The sequence below is a fragment of the Siphateles boraxobius genome, unplaced genomic scaffold (genome assembly GCF_051911475.1).
Source record: "Siphateles boraxobius isolate OS27281-9 unplaced genomic scaffold, OSU_SipBor_1 7, whole genome shotgun sequence".
In the NCBI taxonomy this organism is placed as follows: domain Eukaryota; kingdom Metazoa; phylum Chordata; class Actinopteri; order Cypriniformes; family Leuciscidae; genus Siphateles; species Siphateles boraxobius.
Genome location: NW_027509197.1, coordinates 14811960 through 14835000, shown reverse-complemented (window position 1 = coordinate 14835000; position 23041 = coordinate 14811960). Strand labels below are relative to the sequence as shown.

The 23041-nt window shown below is 42.7% G+C and overlaps 1 protein-coding gene across 3 annotated transcripts in view; it reads right to left on the bottom strand.

The window, feature by feature from the left end:
* Positions 1–23041, bottom strand: part of thsd7ba (thrombospondin, type I, domain containing 7Ba) — a 300618-nt gene that overhangs the window by 10679 nt on the left and 266898 nt on the right. For all 3 annotated transcript variants that reach the window (XM_077216170.1, XM_077216171.1, XM_077216172.1), the window contains 6 exons: positions 22879–23032; positions 20087–20228; positions 17970–18085; positions 17579–17696; positions 7009–7154; positions 4516–4690 (listed from right to left, as the gene is read on the bottom strand). In XM_077216170.1, coding sequence (XP_077072285.1) covers positions 4516–4690; positions 7009–7154; positions 17579–17696; positions 17970–18085; positions 20087–20228; positions 22879–23032 — 851 coding nt within the window. The remainder of the gene's footprint in view (positions 1–4515; positions 4691–7008; positions 7155–17578; positions 17697–17969; positions 18086–20086; positions 20229–22878; positions 23033–23041) is intronic.

The window sequence follows — 23041 nt, the reverse complement described above, 5'->3', positions numbered from 1 at the left end:
CTGTATAGCAAAAGTCTGTAGTTCAAGTGTTGATGATAATAATAATAATATTAATACTAATATATTGATTGATTAATTCATTACTTATTATTTTTGTGTGTTTTTTTTTCTCTTCAAATTTAGATTTTCCTGTCATGGAACCTCATGCGTGACGCAACTCTTAAGATACATTTAGCACTTCCTTAACCAAAGATCAGACATCACTGAGCCTCCTAATCCCTCAGAGTAGAGGCCGATTCACAGTGACGGCCGCTGCACACGCTAACACTAGCTCTTCAACCATGACTTCCTTTTGATTCTGCAGCCAGGATGGCTATTAGAGACAATCTGTGCACCCAGGCATCTCATTATCCATCATCTTCATGAAGCCAGTCTATTTCCATCCCTCACTGGAGCTGCTGAAACATATAATACAGCGACGCACACCGCACACCATATGCCACCCTCTCTAACTCTCTCGCTTCTTTGTCTCTGCCTTTCTTACACTTGCCTAACATCTTTGGTTTCCTCTCCTCCCAACGTATGCTCTTTCCTGTGAGCAAGCAGCACATTTACGAAAATAAATAAGCAGTTTGAAGAGAGACACAGAAGTAGGATTAACACAGGTCAATAACAGCCTGAAGGTGAGTTCGCAAGTAAATAAAGGGACATGAAATGAAAGTTTGTCAATTTGACAACTAGTTTTCTCACTGAACATGACATATTAATTCCTGGGACAGTTCCACTGGGATATTAAGTGAAATGTGAGTAGTAGTACAAAATATTTCTTGATCAACATCTTCCAGTGGTTATGAACAGTGTTGGGGTAACGCATTACAAGTAACGTGAGTTACATAATCAGATTACTTTTATATTACCGTAAGTAACGAGTAGAGTAACACATTACTTTTTTATTTAAAGGTGCAAAACGCAAGTCTCTGAGTTTTTGCAGAACAACGCCCCCTCTGGCGACAAGCGAAACTGCAACCAGAGTTGTGCACGCTCATGGACCACACGCACGCATGCAAGAGCACGAGCTGTTCATAACTAAAGGAGCATCTGCCGCACAGATCTTTGGTGTACAGCCAAAATGTCTTCAGAGGTAATAAAGTTATAAATCTGCAAGTCATTTCAAATATATGGAAGGAAAGACATTTGAGCAAATTACTCCTATGTGTGAGGGGAAAACGGGGGTAGTAGAAAACTTTGTTTATGTGTTTACTGTATCCACCTATGATTGTATTGTTATGAAAACACGTTCATGAACAATATAATTGATTACTTCGCAAAAGCTCAAAATAATAATCATACCATACACGGTTGGTCAACAACGTTCACTCAGATGTCTCAAGGTTGCGGGGTTCAGCCTGTTATTGATCTGCTAAGTAGAATATTCCAATAACAATACATCCTTTTTCTGTTATAATTTACTCAATTTATTACAGGTAATAATGATTATTACATCAGAGTAATATCTAAAATAGGATTAAATCAGAGCTAAACCAGGTCCAGACCCAGTAAAGTTAGCCTCTGAAGAAAGGTATTGTTTTACATAGAGTATAATACATTGTTGCCCCCACATACCTCATATATACTACATACAAAATGTACCACATTCACGGGAAAAATTGTACTATTTTTTACCGAGAAATACAATATAGCCAATGCAACGGCGTTCTTCCTTGTTGGTCAATTACATGAACACCTTAGCATGTTAGCAATGGACACAAGGATCCCGTTTGAGACCAAGAGCAGACCGGAGATCTCTCCATTTGTTGAATGCCTTCCCGAGGTTGACTCTCGTCTTACTCCTGATGCCTGTCTGACTCCAATTTGGACCTTTTGGTGGCACTAGACAATTTTTTTCTTTTCTTTACTTTACGTGGAGTTTGCTTTTGGGTTTGGAATGGACTACAAGCCGGTCTCTTTGAATCCATCTTCTACCTTTGACGCACGAGTTGTCTTCGATGATGCGGAGAATGGCGGCGCCGGCGAATACACAAACCTGCGAGACATAGCCTGGTGAGCGTGAACGCGCATGACATCACGCCCAGTCTCAAATTCAAACCCGAATCCCTCTTATATATTTTACAGTACAGGATTATAGAGGCAATCTCAGTGCGCAGAGAAGGGCTCATTCAGCCCATCAGGCAGTTCTTTAAGCATGTATGGGTTAGAAAAACGGGTATTTTTAACATGAATTGTTGCGCAATGCACCTTTAAAATAAATAAATATCTGAGTTACTTTTTCAAATAAGTAATGCAAGTTACTTTTTGTTTTCCAATTTACTGACTGACATCTCTCCTGTTTCAATGTTGAGAGAAATCAGGAGTAAAGCCAGGGACACACCAAGCCGACAATCGGCAATCGGGCAGTTTTTATGAGCGTCGGCTGACTTGTTTTTTCCGGTGTGTTCCACAACGTTGACTCTAGTCTGATGGCGTGTGGTTTTTTTGGGGCCGATTCAGCACGTAGAATCGGCATCGGGCCGTGGGTGAGAGAGAGAACTCTGATTGGAAGATCAGTTCAGTGAACGAGTCAGTGCACAAGAATAATGGTAAAACAGCGAGCAAAGAAGTCAACACGGTACAGAGAATCAATCAAAACTAACTTTAGCTGGAAAAAACATTTTTCAAGAGCCACTATAAAACCAAACCAATCTCTGTTACCTTAAATTATATCTTTATCTCTGTAAAGCTGCTTTGAAACAATCTACATTGTTAAAAGCGCTATATAAATGAGGATGACTTGACTTGACTTGAGAGAGAAGGCTATTCTAATTTTACATCTTCTTGCCTGAGTGTTCCTTGGCGAATATTTTAATATTAACATGAGCGGAATAAAGAAAGTTATCAGCATTATTGATATTCAAAACGGTAAGCAAGCGCTGCTTTGTTTACCATTTGTGTTTCTGCAGTCTGCAGTGTCGGTTTCCCTTTTTCAATGACAAATATAGACAAATATATCTGCGGAAATAGGCAGATATCTCCTTTAAACGCAGGCGCAGATGTGCATGGTAGATGACAGTCGGCTGTAGTTCTCTCGGTGTGTTCAAGCGCAGCTTTCTTGCACTGAAGCAGACGATGCGAGGCGACAACAACGTCGGCTTTCATCAGCGCTATAGTTCTTTTGCGTCGGTTTGGTGTGCAGAGGCACTGTGTGCCTTTGCTGCTGAACTTTGATGATCCAATTTAACCATGATAAGAAGTAAAAATGACTCTAGATAAACATCACATTTGTGTTGAAGTATTGCGCCTGTTCTATTCTTCTGCAATCCAGAATGGCAGCACAGCTGAAAGGTTTGTTTGAGCTGCGCCCTCTATTGTACACCCTAAGAAAAAACACACAGAAAGACTTGGCAGGCAAGGCAGGGCTGGAAACGTCAAAACAAGGCAGGACAAGGCCGTGTGCCCACCAAAGCGTTTTTCCCCCCCATGGCTAGCGTGTTTTTCCAATTATTTTCAATGGGAGAAACAATGGGTTCAATGGGTTCGAGGCGCTGAGCGTCTATTTCATACTGAACGCCAAGCGGTCTGAATTTTTTACCGGTAAAACGCATCGCTCATCACTGCTACTTTTTACCCAGCCGTCCAATCACAGTGGAAGAGGGGCGGGACAAATACAACACAAACCAACTGCCACATTCAGCAAATACTTTGACATTTTTATATAGAAACAATACAGAAACAAACTTTCTGTGAAATGAGATACTAGTAACACTTCCGCAGATATTCCATATCATAGCAAGTAAAGCGTCTCAAACAAAAAATAACGCTGTACTGCCATAGCACTCTCAAGCACCCATTAAAACCACTGGCTAAAAACACTTTGGCCTAAATATGACAACGAACTGGGACAAGATTGAAAACACAAGGAGAATAAATAGGGAGCAAACAAAGCAGGTAACAAGGAAGAACAGATGGGGCAAATTAACTAATAATCTGATAAAAAGAAGGGTGGGGTTAAGACAATAGACATGAGAACACATGGCACATAGAAACAAACATGACATCCATTTGCTCACACCAAACATGACAAAAACAACAGCACATGGCTAATGAAGTCAATCACAAGCCATGTGCTCAAACAAAACCTGACACAAACAGGCAGCCAATGAGAAGTCTAACCGACTACGTATCCACACACAACATGACAACAGAAAAGCACACGGCCGATGAAAAACTGGAGCACCAAACCCAAAACAAACTAGACTGAAGTGCCAGGATCCGAACACCATGCTCCGAACACAAAACGACTCACTAAAGCTCAGACTTCTGCTAAATATTTTTGAGGCAAGATGAAGGCCCAATTTCAAGAATATTACACAATAATGATTAACAAACCACATACGAGAGGGTAGAAATGTACATATAATTGTATGTATACCTATAAATATGTAGTGTTTGTCATGCTTTTGTGCTTGATTTGCCTGAGCAAACTCGAAACAGCACACTCACACAAAGACAATACAGAAGAATTGTCAGGGCACTGTTGCCAAACAAGAATAAACCAGACCAAAGTGAATAGTGTTGTACCTGGACAGGGGACGAAACACGGCTGCTGCAGTTCCTGCTCACTTTCCTTTCTCACGCGGTCTCCACACTTCTCGTCCTCCACCGCTTTAGAAGGGTATGGGCTGTCCGGCCAGTCTGACCAGTGCACCACACACGTCAGGTTCCTCTCCCTCGTGCCCTCTCCACATTCTGCTCCCTGCACAAAAGCACACGGCTGACTCATTAATCTGGACGAGCGGTGAGCAGTGAGGCAGAGGAGCTTATTACAGTGACACCTCTCTGCGAATGACTGACATTGAGAGTGAAACAGCATTTCGGCATCTCTGATGAACTGCGACCTGATCACACAGCTGATGTTTCAACCTCCACAGCAAAAAGACATTTATCAATGTTGTTGTCTTGTTTGCTAGTAAAAATACCTTAAGACCCTGAGAAAGCAAACTTACTGGGTTTAAAGGGTCATTTTTTTGAAATATTAAAAGGTATGTATAGGTTGCACATCAATGAAAACAACAATAGCACTCATTATGTTTATTATTAAAGGAAATGTGGTTATTTGTTTAAATGTCTTTGGAGCTATTTCATTCTTCTGATTTAAAAAGCAAAGTTGAACCAACGACACAAAAAGTGTGGTACATGTGTTAATTCAGAGTGGTGGAGAGTATGGATCTACGTCATTAGTTTCTGAGATTTTCTCTGCATTATTCATGAAAATGAACACCTTTGATCCAGTCACTGTTCTGTATTATGCAGAGATCGCACTACGTTTCAAGCAGAGCTGTTCGTTCATCTATGCCTGTTCAAGTCGTGTGTCGTAAGAGTGTTTCTCAGCACAAAAGTGTTGTTTGAATTTTCCCCACGATGCAGTGAGAGCTGGAGATTGACAACCAACACATGGGAAATATGACTGAAACAATATTTAATATGTAACAACACGTGGAGCACTTATGAGAGCGGTTTCTGCATGGAACGCCACAATGAGTTTGACAACACTATCAACGTCGTTCATATTCGGACCGGAGCAAGCGTGTATCAAGTTTTCATGGACATATTTCATATACTCTCCTGCTCCAAACATGAACCAGCACAGTGCATGTGGACATATTTCATCCTGTCTTCTTCAAATGAAAAAATGTGCAATAAGGACACTGTACGTCTGATCATGGACACTGAAAATTATTTATTTATTTATTATTTAAGTATTTACAAAAAAAAGTGTGCCTTTATTCTTTCTGTTAAACTGGTGTGTCATTTGTTCATAGCTATAGTTATATTGTTATAATGTCGATCTGTTGACATTACTAAAAATAATTGATCAAAGCATTTTCGATTTGTTTATGATAGTTGTTCGTAGTTTTTAATAAAATGTTTGGGAGTTTGTTGTGAAAGGGTTATATTTTTAAAATACATCAAGGTGCCTTCAACTCTGCTATTTGTGTTTCATGACACTTTAAGAGACTTTGTTTTCAGAGAATATCTAATTAATTTTTTTAATTCATTTTAAATATAATAACAATTGTATTGTTTTTATTGAAGCTGCTTCACTAGTTTTAAGTATATGTCTAACAAAATTGTATGAGATTTATATTTAAAACAAGATTTAAAAAAAACGTACACAATGGGCTTACACAATTTTGCTTAAGTAAATTTACCAAAAACTCAAAAATACCGATAAAATAAGACTTCTTGCAGCTGTTTTCACTTACAATACTTTTCCTTCACTTTTCCAATAAGATTTTTTTTAATGTTTAACCTCAAGATCAAATTTCTTTCTGTTGTTATTGCATGCGTTACATTCAAACATATTGTTTTTAATTTAAACAAAATTTGCATCGCAAATGTTAACTATGCTAATCACGTTTGTTCAGATATCTGGCTTAGCTTGTCTCTAGAAATGTATGTAATACTAATACAAAATACAAATAAAAAGCAAAGCTGAGCACACATATCACACATATCATAGAAATTTAATAATGTTTATGAACATGAAAGTGCCCATCACACCAAGCACCAAAGAAAGCACATAAATGCATGTTAAAAGTGTGCAACGTTTCTTTTGTTCATATTGTGAGGAGGACAGCTTTTGATCTGGGCAAGCACGACTCTAGGGACGTGCGCAAAACCCCGAGACGTACAATTAAAATCTTTCTCAGATACAAAAGAGAGAGGAGAGAAAAGCAGAAGAGAGGCGATGAAAATCGGAACTCTGCCACTGTTCACCTCTAATGATAAGACTGTGGATCCCAGCATGATTTTAATCAGCAGTTACCTCACGTCTCAATGACATAAAGTTCCTCTCTCACACACACATTCGCCGTGTGCGCATGCAATATCTACAAAATTCAATTAAAGAACTCCAGTGTTGTGCCAGTACCAGATAGACATGCCGAGCAGATGGTCTCAACACCACTTGATCGTATGAAACATGGATTGAATGCCCTCAGGTTAGGTGATATGCAATAAACAGTAAATGCAGAATACATGCAGCTCCAATTATTTTTGCCCAGGATCTACCTCCACTCTGCAGGGAGACCAATCGCTCACAAGCCACGTGTAGCAGGGGCTGATGGGACAGGGTTTGGTCTGGGAAAGCTGGGAGGCACACGGGCGTCCCTCCTCATGAGCCTGCTGTAACACGCTGCGAGAGCGAGCCATAACACCTGCAACAGAGACGCAAACGAAGAGACATCTGTGAATGCACTGTATAAAAATATGGCAAACAGCAGAAGCATTGCTAAAAATACATCAAGCCTGCATTAGTGCACACTTTAGCAGCTTGGGACAATGCTGTGGATTAATGCATTATTCACACGTTGTATAGCTGAAATATTTATCAACTGTACAATGCAGGAATAGACAGAAACAGTCATTTGTTAATAGATTCCTCAAAGACCATCTTACACCAGCATGAATTTTATAATTCATAAAAAAAAACTATAATCAGTTGTGACGTATAATTTCCACCAGAATGAACAGTTTTGTATAAAAAGTTTTATTTTTATTTTGAACTGAATCTTTTTTTTTGTGTGTCAGTTATAATTTTGTCAAATTATGTAAACATTGTAAAATATTATTTAGATTATTTATTTGGATACATAAAATGATAGCTATGCAATAAGACAAAAGAGTTCACTATTTTATTCTAAAAATGTTGAACGTCCTGGTTGCGTATGCAACCCACCGTTCCCTGAAGGAGGGAACGGAGGACGTAGTCGACGCGACTGAAATGGGATCACGCTAGGGAGCCTATCATCTTCGAGTACTATTGAACGAGCCAATGTAATTGGCGTGCGTGATTCGCATCACACACTCCGCCCCCGCGGCGCGGGTATAAATACGGAAGTGGATGCACGCACTAGTTGCTTTTCGCTGAGGAGCCGAGAGTAACCCGGGGTCAGCGGTGGTCCAGCGGTAGTGGCAAGGGGACTACGTCCTCCGTTCCCTCCTTCAGGGAACGGTGGGTTGCATACGCAACCAGGACGTTCCCTTTCAGTCGATAACGTCGGACGTAGTCGACGCGACTGAAATGGGATCAACCATTGAACACGCCACTAACGCTGCCACCTTCCAGTGCCTAAACCAAAGCCTCCTGATGCCCCCGTAAACTTAACGCGGGGAAGGACAGGGCTTAGGCCAGGGAAGTCACTGCTGTTCCTACAGGACCACTGGGAAAGCGTTCCCCGTACGTTGGAAGGAAGGGACGCTGCGGAAGCCACATCCAACCCGAGGGAGGAAATGTGGAGAATACACATATGAACTGGGCGGAAACCGGGCAGTCTAACATATGGAATGTCACTGGGGTGGCTCCAGCCTAAGAGGGGGGAGACACACCGGACAGTGACGGCAGAGAGACTCTGCCGAGGGAAGACACGGGCTCACCGCAGGGAGCCGTATCGTGGAAGAATACACACATGGGGTCACCGAAGGGACCGCAACATATGGACCCAGCCTAACACAGGTTCCACACTGCTTACGAGTGGTAGGCCTAACACCAGACGTTCCGCACGTCCGACGTCGGAGGGGTGTGGAGGAACTCAACAGGGTTCAATTTTAAGGGAACTCAACTGGAGTAGAAAGGCGCACGTATCCAGTCCATAGGAGGGGAATGGCGCAGCAAGCCGACACTTGAACCGGGCTCACGGTGAAACTGGCTTCATGAGAAGGGAGCCCATGGGAAGCAGCGGTTCAACTAGGTGTCGTCCAGCCCCCAACTCTAGAATCTGTTTAGCAAAGTATATCGTCAACGCCCAGGCGGAGCACTTTACACTCATCATAGAGGAGCTCAACACCTAAGTGGACATGTTGCATCTCGGATCTTTGCCGAAATGAAGGCAAGCACTAAGTGCAACTTTGCATGGAAACAGCCTTCCCTCTCTGCTGAATTCCAACAGATATTTGAAGAGCTGGTCTGAGGTCTATGACTTGCATTCTGTACACGTCCAAGCGAACGGACAGAGAAGCCAGGGCTGGATCTGCCTCCTCCAGGGCAGCGCTTGCAGGCTCACCACCTGCTCCTACTACGGGAGAGGTAGGAACCTTGGGCACAATCCGAGCCGGGGTCTCAGCTTGTGAGAGTTAGCCGGCCCAGACTCCAGGCACAATACGTTGACCGAAAGCGAGCAAGTCCCTACCCTCTAGTAGAGACCACGCGAGCAGGAGAACTGATATAACAGAATTTTTAACTCACTACCTGCAGTGGCTCAGGGGCGGTCTCTGCAGTGCAGTCGCACCAGGGACAAGGCCCAAGAGGATAAAGAGGGACACAAGGATTTACAAGACCTTGCTCCTCAGGAACCTGACGATCAGAACGTGCTTCTGCATACTTCTGCAACACGATGAGCGTCGTTTAAACACCGAGGCAACATCATTTTGAGGGTGATTTAGGAAAACAGCCTACTGCAACCCATTTTGCAGGAAAGAGAGCACTGAAGTGATCGAAAGCTTTCAGGATCTCCTCAGGGGAGAAGACGCACTCAACGACTAGGTTCCACTTCTAAAGGCGTAAGCACGCTACCCAATTCTAGGGGGTGCTCGCAGAAGTGATGGCAACTATCACATGTTCTTGTGATAGCCACCTGAACCTCCGCGTTCAGATGTAAGACCGCCCGGAATCTCCGGGGGAAGAACGCGTGTGCCATCGTGCCCCGTCCCCGAAAGAGTTTCCAGGGGAAGTCAGGAAGGCTGTTGAAGGGAACCAGGTCTAGTTGGGCCAATAAGGGGCAACTATGAAGACCTGTTCCTCTCCTGACATGGCACGTAGGTGCAAGTGACGGGCGCAAAAGACAGGAGCATTGCTCAACACAACATGTGAAGATCACTGGGCTTCAGGAGCATTTTCTGCTCAGCACTTGGGTGTGACAAGTTCACTGAGCTTCAGGAGCATTCCTGCTCAACACCTGAGTGTGATAAACTCACCGAGCTTCAGGAGCATTTCTGCTCAACACTTGAGTACGAAGAACCTCACTGAGCGACAGGAGCATTTCTGCTCAGCACTTGAGTGTGACAAGTTCACTGAGCTTCAGGAGCATTACTGCTCAACACCTGAGTGTGATAAACTCACTGAGCTTCAGGAGCATTTCTGCTCAACACTTGAGTGCGAGGAACTTCACTGAGCACCAGGAGCATTTCTGCTCAGCACTGCGTGTGATGAATTCACTGAGCTACCTGTGATGGACTCACTGAGCTACAGGAGCATTGCTGCTCAACACCAGAGTGCGATGAACTTCACTGAGTTTCAGGAGCAAATCTGCTCAACATGAAGAGTGATGATTTCACTGACTTGCAGGCGCAAGGCGACCATGAGTCGCAGTCACTTTTAGAAGGCTCACTGGGGTTAAACGCATTTCTGCGGGCCCCTGGGGCCGCTGAGTCCCAGTGTTTGTCCAAGGGTAGTCCGCTCGGTTTACCCAAACACTGGCGGAAAAATAAAACCGGGGGGGCAACTGAGCGGCCCCGGAATGGTCATGACCCAGCCGGACCCAGGGGATGGAGTCTCCACTTGCCCTGGCTATAACTGTCGTGAGGCTCGATGGCGGCACGATTGAGTAAGCGGGAGGAGTGGAATAAGGCGCCCTCAGAAGCGTCTGACTCCAAGGAGGAGGTGACGGGTGAGTTTGTGACATGCAGGGGAAGCTTGCGCAACGGTCGCAATGTCTAACAACTCGAGGCACGAATGCCCGTGTAGTCGGGGGTCGCCCAGGCCCCCGTTAAAACACGCCCTTTGTACATGGCCGCTCTGTTGAAGAGGGTTTGGCAGCAGACCGGGATGAACTATAGTCACACAGGGTGAGCTGCTCTGCCACGGTCACCTCGGGACTCGATCGTGAAGCTAGCGCTGAAGCGGTCACATATGGAGGGAGCCAAAGGCTGCGACTACCATATACCCCAGGAGCCTCTGAAAGTTCTTTCAGTGGGACCCTTTCTCACTTCAACACCAGCTGAACACACTCTCATTGGAGAGACATGTTGGACCGAGTACCTCTCCAAAACTAGAAAAGAGATACTCAGCCCGTGGGCGAGATTACTCTCTTCCAATTGACCTGAAGACCCAACGGGCTCTGGAGCACTCGAGGGGAAGGACACTGTACTGATACTCCACCCTTAGACGCAACACACAGGATGGCCTGCGGTGCGGGAGGTAGAGATCTGAAGCACATGTCTTTCAGGTCAAAGCTGCAGACCAATCTTGGGCCAAGATGGTCACGACCCACCACCTAGTAGCACGAAGAACGAGTTTACAACTGGCCTTCGTACCGGCTGGAGGAGCGGCTATATCAAATCCTTCGCCAGCAGGATAAGATAAGCACGCACAAGTCAGGAGCACTGCTCAACACTCGGTGTGATGAATATCACTGAATTTTCAGGAGCACGTCTGCTCAACACCTAATGTGATGACTATCACTGACTTGAGCGGGGTAGCCGAGCCTGAGGTGGGGCAGCAAAGTAGAGAGAGTGGTGTTAGTGTGCTGTGCAACACTTACCTGTCTCCACAAGCGGCAGGGGGCGCGTGAGAAGGCGGATGACCGGGTCCTCGAACGCACCAAGCTGCCTGCTGGCGACCAAGGGGGAGCTGAGGGGTGTAAGGCTATACAGGGTCACACCCGCCAGACTGGCCCTCTTGGGACCCAGGAACAGATGAAATTGCTCTCTCTTTGAAGTGTGGGTACCGCTTGCTCCGCTTTTTTTTTTTTTTTTTTTTTTAGGGAGCCAGCGGCGGAACAGACACACACACAAACAAAGGCTCCACCCGGCCCTCACCCGGGGGGAGGGAGTGATCGTGCCACTCCAAGAGCATCTCATCCATTCCTGGGCGGCCTGCTCCGGAATGCTTTCGCTGTCGCTTGCCACCTGGCTTGGCAGCGCCTGGAGCGGGCTGGGCGTCTCTACTGCGGCCGGCTCCCTGCTGAGGCCTGGGTGGAGGCTGCTGCGGAGGCCCAGCAGGAGCGGCGGCCGGAGAACGCCCACGGCGACGAGCAGGCGGAGGAGCTGCCACCGGCGGCGGGTGGAGGCAGCAGCTGGCCACCGGGGCAGGATGTGCCGGATGACCTCCGTCTGCGCTTGAGCGGCAGAGAACTGTTTGATGCAGTTCTCCACCGCGTCGCCGACCAGCCCCACCTGGGAAATTGGGGAGACCAGGAACCGAACCTTGTCCGCATCCGCCATACCAACCAGGCTGAGCCAACGAAGGCGCTACTGGACCACCAAGGTGGACATCGCCAGACCGATCACGCACGCTACGACACCCGTACCCCGGAGGGTGAGGTCGGATGCAGTGCGGTGCTCACCTATGAGCGCACGGTCTGGATTACCCTCGTGCATGCCATGGGTGCCCTAGCCTGCAGCAACGCCATGGCACGCAAGAGGAAGGGGCTTGCCCACAGGCTTTGTAAGCTCTGCCCGTCGGAACGGACGAAACTCACAGGCCTTAGGGGGGAGACGAGGATCCCCCCAAAAGGCAGCGGCCGCCGGACACAGGTGCACCTGTGTCGACAGACCGCTCCAATGGAGGGACACCTCGCAACCCTTCACCGTTCCTCCATCAAGGGTAATGAGGGGGAAAAGCTATTCAGGCAGTTTCTGGCAGAGAAAGATGCTGTTCACCACCTGATAAGCTCTCCATGCATTTCGGGAAAGAAAGGCACTGGGGCGGCGAGCTGAGAACCAGCTCGGCCCGCCCCAAGATACCAAACTCCAGATTCCAACCGAGACTGAACGGGACACGGTGGAGGTTCCACTCGAGCCCGGCAGCCTCGGCGGCCCGTTTCAGCATAGCTGATAATTCTGGATCCGGCTCGGGCAACATTGAACTCCCGGAGGGAGACAATGCAGCCGAGTCATCATCTCCAGAAGTCAGCTCACCCTCTGATGCTGCAATCGGCGTCCTGTCCTCCAGGGGAGCCCCGAGTGAAACCGCTGGCCCACCCATTACAGATGGACCAGCAGACAACACAGGAGGCTCCAGTGGTTGCAGTGGAAGGGAGGAGTGAGGAGCCCACAGGGAATGGTTACCGGGCGGGACATCCAACACTATCCTCCGGTCACCCATCCCACACAGCACCCGAGGGTGGGGCATGGTAATGGGGACTCGCTCTCCGCGAACGAAGGCGAGTCTCGCCCTCAACACTGCGACAGTCATGTTCCCACAGTGAAAACATGAGCTGTCCACAAAAGCTGTCTCAGCGTGCTGTAAGCCAAACACGTGACACAACAGTTGTGACCATCAGAGAGAGACAGGGAACGACCGCACCCAGAAACGCACGGGCGGAATGACATCTTGAAAAAGACGCAAACGCACCCGTGTTGCTCTTTCAGAAAATAGGACCGTCACCAGTGCCGGAGCACACAGGGAAATGACCGCGGCAACACTGAACAGAGAACTGAAACAGTGAAGCACTCACTTTTCCGCCCTCTAACCAGCCATCAACACACACAAACATTTAGAAATTTGTTGCTGTTAAAACAGCAGTTGAGAGCTCAAAGCTCGCGATCACCGCTGCACTCGCGCTGTAGAACACCAGCACTGGGAGAGTCTTCCTGAAGAACACCGACACACTCGCTCGTTGTAGACAACAGCACTCTCAGAGACATCAAACGATCGGCTCCGAAGCGAAAGGCAACTAGTGCGTGCATCCACTTCCGTATTTATACCCGCGCCGCGGGGGCGGAGTGTGTGATGCGAATCACGCACGCCAATTACATTGGCTCGTTCAATAGTACTCGAAGATGATAGGCTCCCTAGCGTGATCCCATTTCAGTCGCGTCGACTACGTCCGACGTTATCGACTGAAAGGGAACAATTATTATTAATATTGCCTATTTGTTTTAATTGAACAGCAGTATATTTAGTGATGTCTGGCAAACTGACAAATGGTTTTAATGACATTAGGATATATACAAATTAAGATAACATTTTATGATCTATAATTAATTTGGAGGAAACAAATTTCTTTCCAATGAATATATTAAAATCAGGTGATACTGTAAATGTACCATAGTTCTTCAAATTAATTTGCATTTTTTTTATTACATGTGAAGCTATTAAACCATTAACAATGATTCTAAAATGTGGCACATCAAAAAGGTTTATTCTCCTGTGAAAAATATTGAAATTAATTTAAACATTTCTATGATATATCTGTAACTGTACATATAACTGTACATACATATAACAACAACTGTGTTATTTAAAGTGTGTTTTTCTACAAGTCCATGGGGACCAGAAGTGTCCAAAGGTACAGAAACACCTGTAAATGCAAATGAGATTTGAGAGTAATGGAGGACAGAAAGTGAATGATGACTTTAATTTCTTTCTGTTCCTCACACATATCTTATCATGTGACATAAGGCTTGGCATTTTGCACAGTGCACAATGGTACTTATAGGAGCTTGACAGCACATAGTCACCATTCACTTTCATTGTATATTGAAAAGTGCAGTTTGTACATTCTGCAAACAATCTACTTTTGTGCTCCACAGAATGACATGAGGATGAGAAAAGATTAACCATCAATTTTAACACAGTAAGGAACATTTACAAGGTATATATATATGACACCTCTTGGTCTGCTCGACAACACATTAGCGTTGGCTAGAATAGAACATTCTCAATACACATGGGAACTGGTAGTCTTGAAGCTTAGAACAAGGTATGGGCTTCCTTTTCCTTTAAAACATCTACCATCCACTGTCCTGGAATGGAATGACAGGGTTAAGATAAAAAGCATTATGGGATTTTAAGATGATGACCATGAGATGCTAGCAGGGTACTCGAGTGGTAAACAAAAGGCTTTTCAGAAGAAAACTATTTTGATCCCATTATTCCATTCACCCAAAATCTCAAGAAAAAGCAAAAACACAGACACTTCATCAATGTACATCTGAACGGAATTGCACTCCAGTGAGTTTGAATGTAAAAAGCCCTCCTTCCAGTCAAGCATTAAACATAAAAAAAACGATATATTCACAGCACAACATAACTGCTCATCAAATGCTGCCTTCAAGAAGCGACTCTACAGCTGGCCGCTTCAAGGACGTCATTCATTAAAATAGAAGCCCTCCGGCCAGATGAGGAAGCCCTTAAAATGACGTGATATGACAGTGGAAATATTTCTACTTGATTCTGTAGGGAGATGGAAGGGTTGTGGCAGGAATAGGGAGAAATGAGTGTTAAAAAGAAGAAAGAAAAGAGAAAAGCACAGAATTGTTTGGGTCTCCTGAGCTCCACTGCCAGATGCATTAAATTTCTACGTATATAGACAACACATAATGAACCCCAAACTCTCGGTCCCTAGCGAGGTGCACAAGAGATAACACTGCTTTGACACAGACAGAAAATACTCTTCTTCCAGCCCTCACAGCTTGCATTTATTTCTTTGCTTGTGTATGTAACCAAAAACATGCAGAGAACTTCCTGTTTTGCAATGCCTGGAGAAATCCCTTTGGATTTAAAAAGTAAACTGCCTGGACCAAGATAGGAAGCTGATGGCTGAATGAAAATGAATGAAGATTGTGTTGAACGTGTCTAATTAAGAGAAAAGTCAGCTGAACTACTAAGGAGCTGTGTCATTTGAGCAATAGTGACCCGGGCTGCTCTTAAGACTAGTAATTAGCCTATTTTTTTATTTATTCCATCAAGCAATGACACCGTTCAATCAGCCAAACAAGGCAATACACTCTGAATTAACAATTGCAATTTTGAGAACACTCATGGATAAAATAAATATTTCCCTTTGACTGATAAATCATTCGGGGTGTTCAGGAAAGCAAGGGCTTCATAACCAAGAGTCATTAACCTGTAAGCCGATCTTTAAATATGATTCATGACATAACATCCATAATTAAACAGGGATTCCGACATGGCATGTTAATGAATGCAAAGTAAATGCACACCACCTGATATTGTGAGCCTAGAGCAAGCAGAGTGTTTATCTCCATGGAACTCGAGTGTACAGGTTTGTGGGTTAGGTTGCATGCAAATGAAAATGTGTCAGATGCACAAGAACATTAAACATTATTGTGAACTGTAATTTGCATGCATGTTTCCCCATGATCCTTCTAAATAGTTCTGATTGGTCTTCAAAACTGAAATGATAGCTGTTTTGGGCTTCAACTTACAGTAGGTTTCTTGACTTCCGCAAAAAGCACTAAAAACATCTACGGTATATGCAATTATTATGAAATTAAGACTGCTGTATATGTTTGGAGTCAAATGCAAAATAAGTTATGGGAAGGCAACCTTGAATTTTATTTATTGTACCTAAAGTGCTATAAAAATACACCGCCATTCAAAAGATTTTTAAGGTTTTTGAAAGAAAGTTCTCAAAAATACATTTAAAACAGTAATAATGTGGAAATATTATTGTTACAATTTAAAATAACTGTATTCTATTTTAATTTATTTTAAAGTGCCCCTATCACACTATTTTAAACATTCCTAATTTTTTACAGGTTTACATGCACCCAAGGAACTAAATTCCAGCTCCAAAATTTCTCCAGAACTCATCTGATACACAGTGATACGAACAGTAACAATGGCGTCGATTTTCCCGTATAAATTTCAGGGCGAGTCCTTGTGAAGTGCATGCAGAGTGGAGAAAAGCTCAGAAAACAGTGTCTTCTTGACATGTTGAAAACACAACATGTTGCTTCTCAGCTACATCTACATTGTTTGAAGGCGGGTCAATGTAGATGTTGTTTGCTGGCAGCCAATGAAGACCATCAATCTGTTACAAACCAAAGTAGATATGTTACGGAAATAAGACTGGAATTGTTGACGACTCGTTTCAGCTGTTCAAAAACGATTATTTCTTTTAGGAGACAATAACTTTATTTGTCGTGCACTTTAATCTTTAAAACTTTGCAGACCTATTACATTCACAATTTACAGCTATATTATACACAGCATTAAAGGTAATATTCAAAAAAGTATAATAGGGGCATTTAAAAAATAGTTTTTTTTTCCTTTTGTTGGCAAAGCTGAATTTTCAGCAACTATTACACCAGTCTTTTTTATTATGTGTTTATGATGTATTTTCACAGTGAAAAAAAAGTTTAAAATGATAATGAATTGTGGATTCCGCGATCATGTTTTTCAGGATTCTTTGATGAACAGAAAGTACAAAAGTACAGAGTTTATTTGTTATAGAACATTTTGAAACTGACTTAAATTTTTCATCAATTTAAAGCATCATTGCTGAATAAAATTGTCAATTTCTTGAAAAGATTAAATTGCTGACCCCAAACTTTTGAACTGTAGTGCACATTTAAATTGAATCAGGTTTATTCACTTTTATTACATGTATTATTTAATCAAAAGCATTTTTTTGTGAGTACAAATTCTAATATAAAAGCCAACAACATGCTGTCTTTATAATATCACTATTTTTTCACACAATTTTTTTTTTTTATGCATTATATTATCTAGCAGCTTTTATATTTTAAAAATTGGATCATAATTCCGTCGTAAGGGGATCATTATATTTGGGGGCTCCTGACATCAAAACGTATGCAAACCCCTGCTTTATGGCACAGTGTACTCATTGAGCAATGGGCTTCTTCTAATCTATAATTACATGCTGTGACTCACCTTTACTGCCACAGGTGTGTGAGCACTCCGTCCAGGGCGCCCAGTCAGAAAGGATGCAGTTAAAGGGACAGTCCACCACACAGTTCATCGCCAGTCTCCACGGCTGAGACAGGCCCAGCTAAAACAGCAGGACAGGCATTAACCCCATGTCCCCTCACCACACACAATCTCTGTCTGATGAACCAACTGTGAGCCAATGAGGGGCTATTACTGTAAAAGACTTCAATGAAAGAATCATTTTCTGGATATGGAGCAATACAGTAGGGAGTTAATGGACAGTCATGGCTGATTTGCAGTGCATGCAGTTGAAGGACATAATACAATCCCACAGTGCTTAATCCCCCCTCAGAGAACACTTGTTCTGAAAGTAGTGGCAGGAAATGAAGGTTACCTCCTCGCACACACTCAAATCCACCACTTTGCCATCACTGCGGACACAATCTAAGAGTCGTGTCCTCGTGCCCTGGCCGCAGATGGCATGTTCGCTCAGCTGACAGGTGCTCCAGCCTGACCCGTAACCAAAGGGTACAAAAGCACACACACATACAGGAAATGTCAGACCAAAGCGTCAATCTAATTTTACATTTCTGTACACAGCATTTCAATTCCTATGAATGTCTATTCATGGCTGAATAACAGTCTGCATACTGCATACTTATCCATTCTACATTATATGCAACATCAGAAGTAGTGCGTTTCATCAAAGAACATTCAAACACACACATTTTGATAATGTTCACAACCCCTCGTGTTGTCTGATGCTATATCAAGACGCGATTCTATAATTTTGTAGGATTTTGTAATACTGTCATAATGACTCACTCCATATTTAAATGTGGATCTCAATGTGGAGTTATATGTACTCTACTATTCAAAAGTTTGTGGTCAGTATTTTCTTATTTAACATTAACATTGATAATGTTACAAAGTATTTCTATTTCAAATAAGACTTTCTATTCATCAAAGAATCATGAAAAAATGATCACGGGTTACATACAAATATTTAGCTTTGATGTCAATAAGAATGTTTCTTGAGCACCAAATCATCATTTTAGAATGATTTCTGAAGGATCATGTGACTGGAGACTGGAGAAATGATTCTAAATTCGGAATAAATAAAATGTAAAATAAAAAAGTAATAATTCTGTAATTAAACTGTAATAATTCATAATAACACTTTATTTTTTATCAAATAAATGCAGCCTTGGGGAGCATAAGAGACTTAAGAGAAGTTAAAAAAAATCTTACCAACCCCAATCTTACCAACTTTTGAATGATAGTGTAGTTTTCGTAGACATATGCAAATTGTGATTAACCTAATGTCAATGAAACGGCAAAGTAGAGTAGTGGGACACACTGTGATCTGAAGGCAGAAGTTAGGCCGTCTTTATGATGCTAATCTGTCTAAATCAGTCGAATGGCTTCAAGGAGCAGTATCAGTATTGATATGATCAGCGATTTCATGGTCTCTGTGCAAGAAAGCGCTTATAATCTCATTCATATCTCCATGCCCATTTCCTTCATTAGGATCTATCAGGAGAATTTGTATCTATCTGCTTTATAGGATGATCCTTCACATGTGCAGATGCCCTGGTAAGATCAATATGGATGGCGTGGAGTGGCTGCAGGCGACCAGACAATCTAAAGCAGTGGATTTACATCAGTTCAGAAGTTCAAATTCTCACGAGAGAGCAACATAAAGGAGAGAGGAAGAGTACGAGCCCTAATCTTACTTGAACTGGAAACTCACTCTAGACATCATATCTACTAAGAACCTGCAATGTGAGGGAAAATGTAGTCATGTTCCCATTAGTACTACAGTGGATAGTATCTCCCAGTACTCAACTGGAAGGTTTCCTTCTATGGCTTGTGTAGGCTGCTGGTTAAAGATCTGGACTGAAGCCCAAAAGATTGCGGGTTAGAAACTTGCAAGGACAGATCCTTGAGCAGTCATTTTGTTCTTGATAAAGGCACTTTATCAGATTGTCTTAGGGAAGCTGTCCTTGTAACTTCTCTTTGTCCCTTTTGCCACTTTTGTCAATAGACATACAGTGTGATCTAAAAGTCCATGCTGAGAATCTTGGGTTCAATATCCAATGTGAAAAAATAAAATAAACATTGATAAAACATTTAAACAAGGTTAAATTTGTCATTAGTGACATTAGTCAGGTGTCATGAACTAACAATATACAAAAAAAGCAATTATTCATTTAAGGTTCATGTTAATTTCGCAATGTACTATTATTCAAAACACTCTCATGGCAATTCATAACTATTTTACGGTTTTGGCACATTAATGGCTAATATGTATGATCTCTATTTTCTGTTATTAAAAAATGTCTAAAAACCAGCAGCTTTGTCATAATTACAGCAAAAATACTGGACATTTCTTGTGTTATACAGCCTTTGAGTGAAAAAGGTTGCTGTTGAAGTGAACCTGTCATGCAACAGTCATTAGATGCAAATGTCATATTCAGTGTTGTGTCAAACAGAATGAGAGAAACCCACTGGAGACATTGTAGTGATAATCGAAGCAGGTGCTGTTGAGGTTGCAGGGCTCTGTCTGGTTACTGTCTGGACACACTCTGTCGGCCACCGGGGGGCGCAGCATGTGTCTCGTCCTCATCCGCACTGTGCTTTCGTCACATGGCTACAAATAAATACAGTTAAATTTCAATGGGGGCTTTGACACCAAGCACACTATTTTAAAATGCATATACATGGACAAGTTAATGCTCGGCTGTGTCCCACTGGCTGCATTGTGAAAACAAAACAAAAAAACCACAGCAGTCAGGCAGCCACATGGTCTTGCAATGCTAAGTGCACTGTTAGAAGCTGTTAGGCTGCAGGCAGCAACTAATCTAAATCTCCATCACTGTCAGACGCTAATGAGACCCTTTAAACGGCTAGCTGGCCACGTCCATGTATCTCACTATTGGGGAGGGAGATTATCAGTATGAGCTCTATTCAGCTCGTGCCATATAACTGTGCACCTAGGTTTTTTGGGAACATTCATAATTATGTAAAACTGAAACCAATTAAACGAGCTCAATCACCGAACATTGGTGTTTGACATGTTCGCCATGCTGCCTGAGAGCTTTGACAAAGCGAAGAGAACAAACATTGCTTGGAACTGAGACCGTACAAGGTAGAATTGCGATCTAATGTGATTAGCGTAGAGACCAAATTATACTGAAATGGCTTGGCAGTCTTGTGTAGGTTGGGCCGAGCCAGGATAACTCATCCAGTTTGTTTCTGATTTGTTGAGTGCGAATTGTAGAGCTGTTTGCACATCAGTGAGTCAGTGGCCCGATGACAAATTGTATCTAGGGTAACTTTTTATGCACAACATTAATTAGAATAACAAATGCTTCATTACTACTGGAGGTTCATCTGCATACTGATTTCACTTGTCTCCATATTCACCGTATGATTTTTCGCCGCAGGAACTCTGGAGAACTGTATGAAGATTTGACTTGCGAGGCAGCATTAATTTGAAATATTCAAATGGATGCAAAACATCTTGACACTGTCTTATGTCATGGCCCGGGCTGAGAAAAGAATCTTGCAAAAATATACTGTAAAACGTTTCTGTTCTTAATTCACAAACAGAAATGATCTCTCAAGAGGCATATTTTTTTGAGCTCATAAACACCAGTGCATAATTTTCACCTACAAAACGACAACACAGCAATCTTTCTAAAAACAGCTTAGAGCAGTATGAATCTCTATGCTAGATTATGCTGGCCAAATGTTAGTGGAACATGACCATAGTTAAAGTGTTAATCTGCTGGGATACATGTGTGAACTTAAGGATAACTGACTTAATGCATAAAATACACTTTAGTACTAGAGATGCATACATTATATTGATACGAGTTTGGTCTGATAATGGAGATGTACAGTACTGGTTGATATATTTTATTAACAGTTATACTCCCGGACTGTTAAATACACCGATTCAGATTGGTTGACGAATGCTCTAAGGTGTGCAATTATTTTTCAGTAAATGCACAACTAAAGTAGTTCCAGGCAGGTCTCGACCGCATTACAGTTCAATATCACTTGGCCAAACGATTTCAGTTACAAGGTCCTAACAGCCTACAACAGCAAATGAACCAAAACTCACAATGACACTGACCAAGCAAATATATATAAAAAACAATAGGACAAAAATGACAAACTATTTCCACATTTTCCCCATGAAATTACATTTTAAAAGCATTCTGTTTCTCCCTCTCTCTCTCCCATACACATATTGTACAGACACAAACTCCCACACATGGAAACACAAAAGCACACATAAACTTCTTGTCAGCGCTGCCCCACGACTTTATCAGTAAAATAGTTTCACAGCTGAAAGGTTATGACATTTCTCAGTAGTGATGTAGTGACTGTTCTTGAAGCAGTTAAACGTACAGTTTTGCTATTAATAAAGATGCTTCTGCCAAACTCTGATTAATTAAATGTGTATTAATAGTAATTAATACTTGTATTCAGTAAGGATGTATTAAAATGATCAAATGTGACCATAAAGACTAACATAGTTACAAAAGATTTACATTTCAAATAAATGCATTTTTTTTAAAACTTTCTTTTCATAAAAGAATCCTGATTTTTTTTTTTTTTTTACAGTTTCCACAAAAATATCAATCAGCACAACTGGTTTCAACACTGATAATAATAAGGAATGTTTCTTACTTATTTTATCGTAACAAAAGCTGCTTTTCCACAGTCGGGCAGAACGGTTCTAAGAATGGCAAGGAACAGTTATGGTTATATTTCCACTTGAGGAAACTGGTACGGAACGGCACGATTACAAACAGCTCTCGGCCCGGAATTCGTGCATCCGAATGCGTGTAGTGAAAATTAAAATGAAAATTAATTAAACCATATCCCTAATGGCTGGGCCGGATCAGCGCACGATGGAACAGTTAAGCAATGAGAAAGGTTTGGCCAGACGGTGGAAAAGCGGCTAATATTCCACAATATTACTGATTTTACTGTATTCTTTATCAAATAAATGTGGTCTTGGTGAGCATAAGAAACTTTAAAAAACATTAAGAAGTCTTACCAACCTCAAACTTTTGAACGGTAGTGTAAATATATGCTATTTATTATCAGCCATAACATGAAAATAATTATCTGCTTTTCGCTCTCTTAGCTTAATAGTCCAAAAGTGTACAAATACATTTTGGGGCCTCTGTATGCTGGTCTTTGCATCAGGGTCAGCTAGCAATGTTGCTGAATTTTAAAATTGTGCCTTCAGGATACAGCACAAGACAAAAAGGACGTCTTACTATTAAACAGGTGCTCCATTGACTCCACTGGGACATCACACAGTCATCAGGGCATGGCAGGACGCAGGTCTGAGCTTGGGGAGGGATTTCTTCCTGGTCACACAGGGTCTCGTTCACACTGCTAACCGGATCCCCACTAACACGCCTCAAACACCTGTCACAC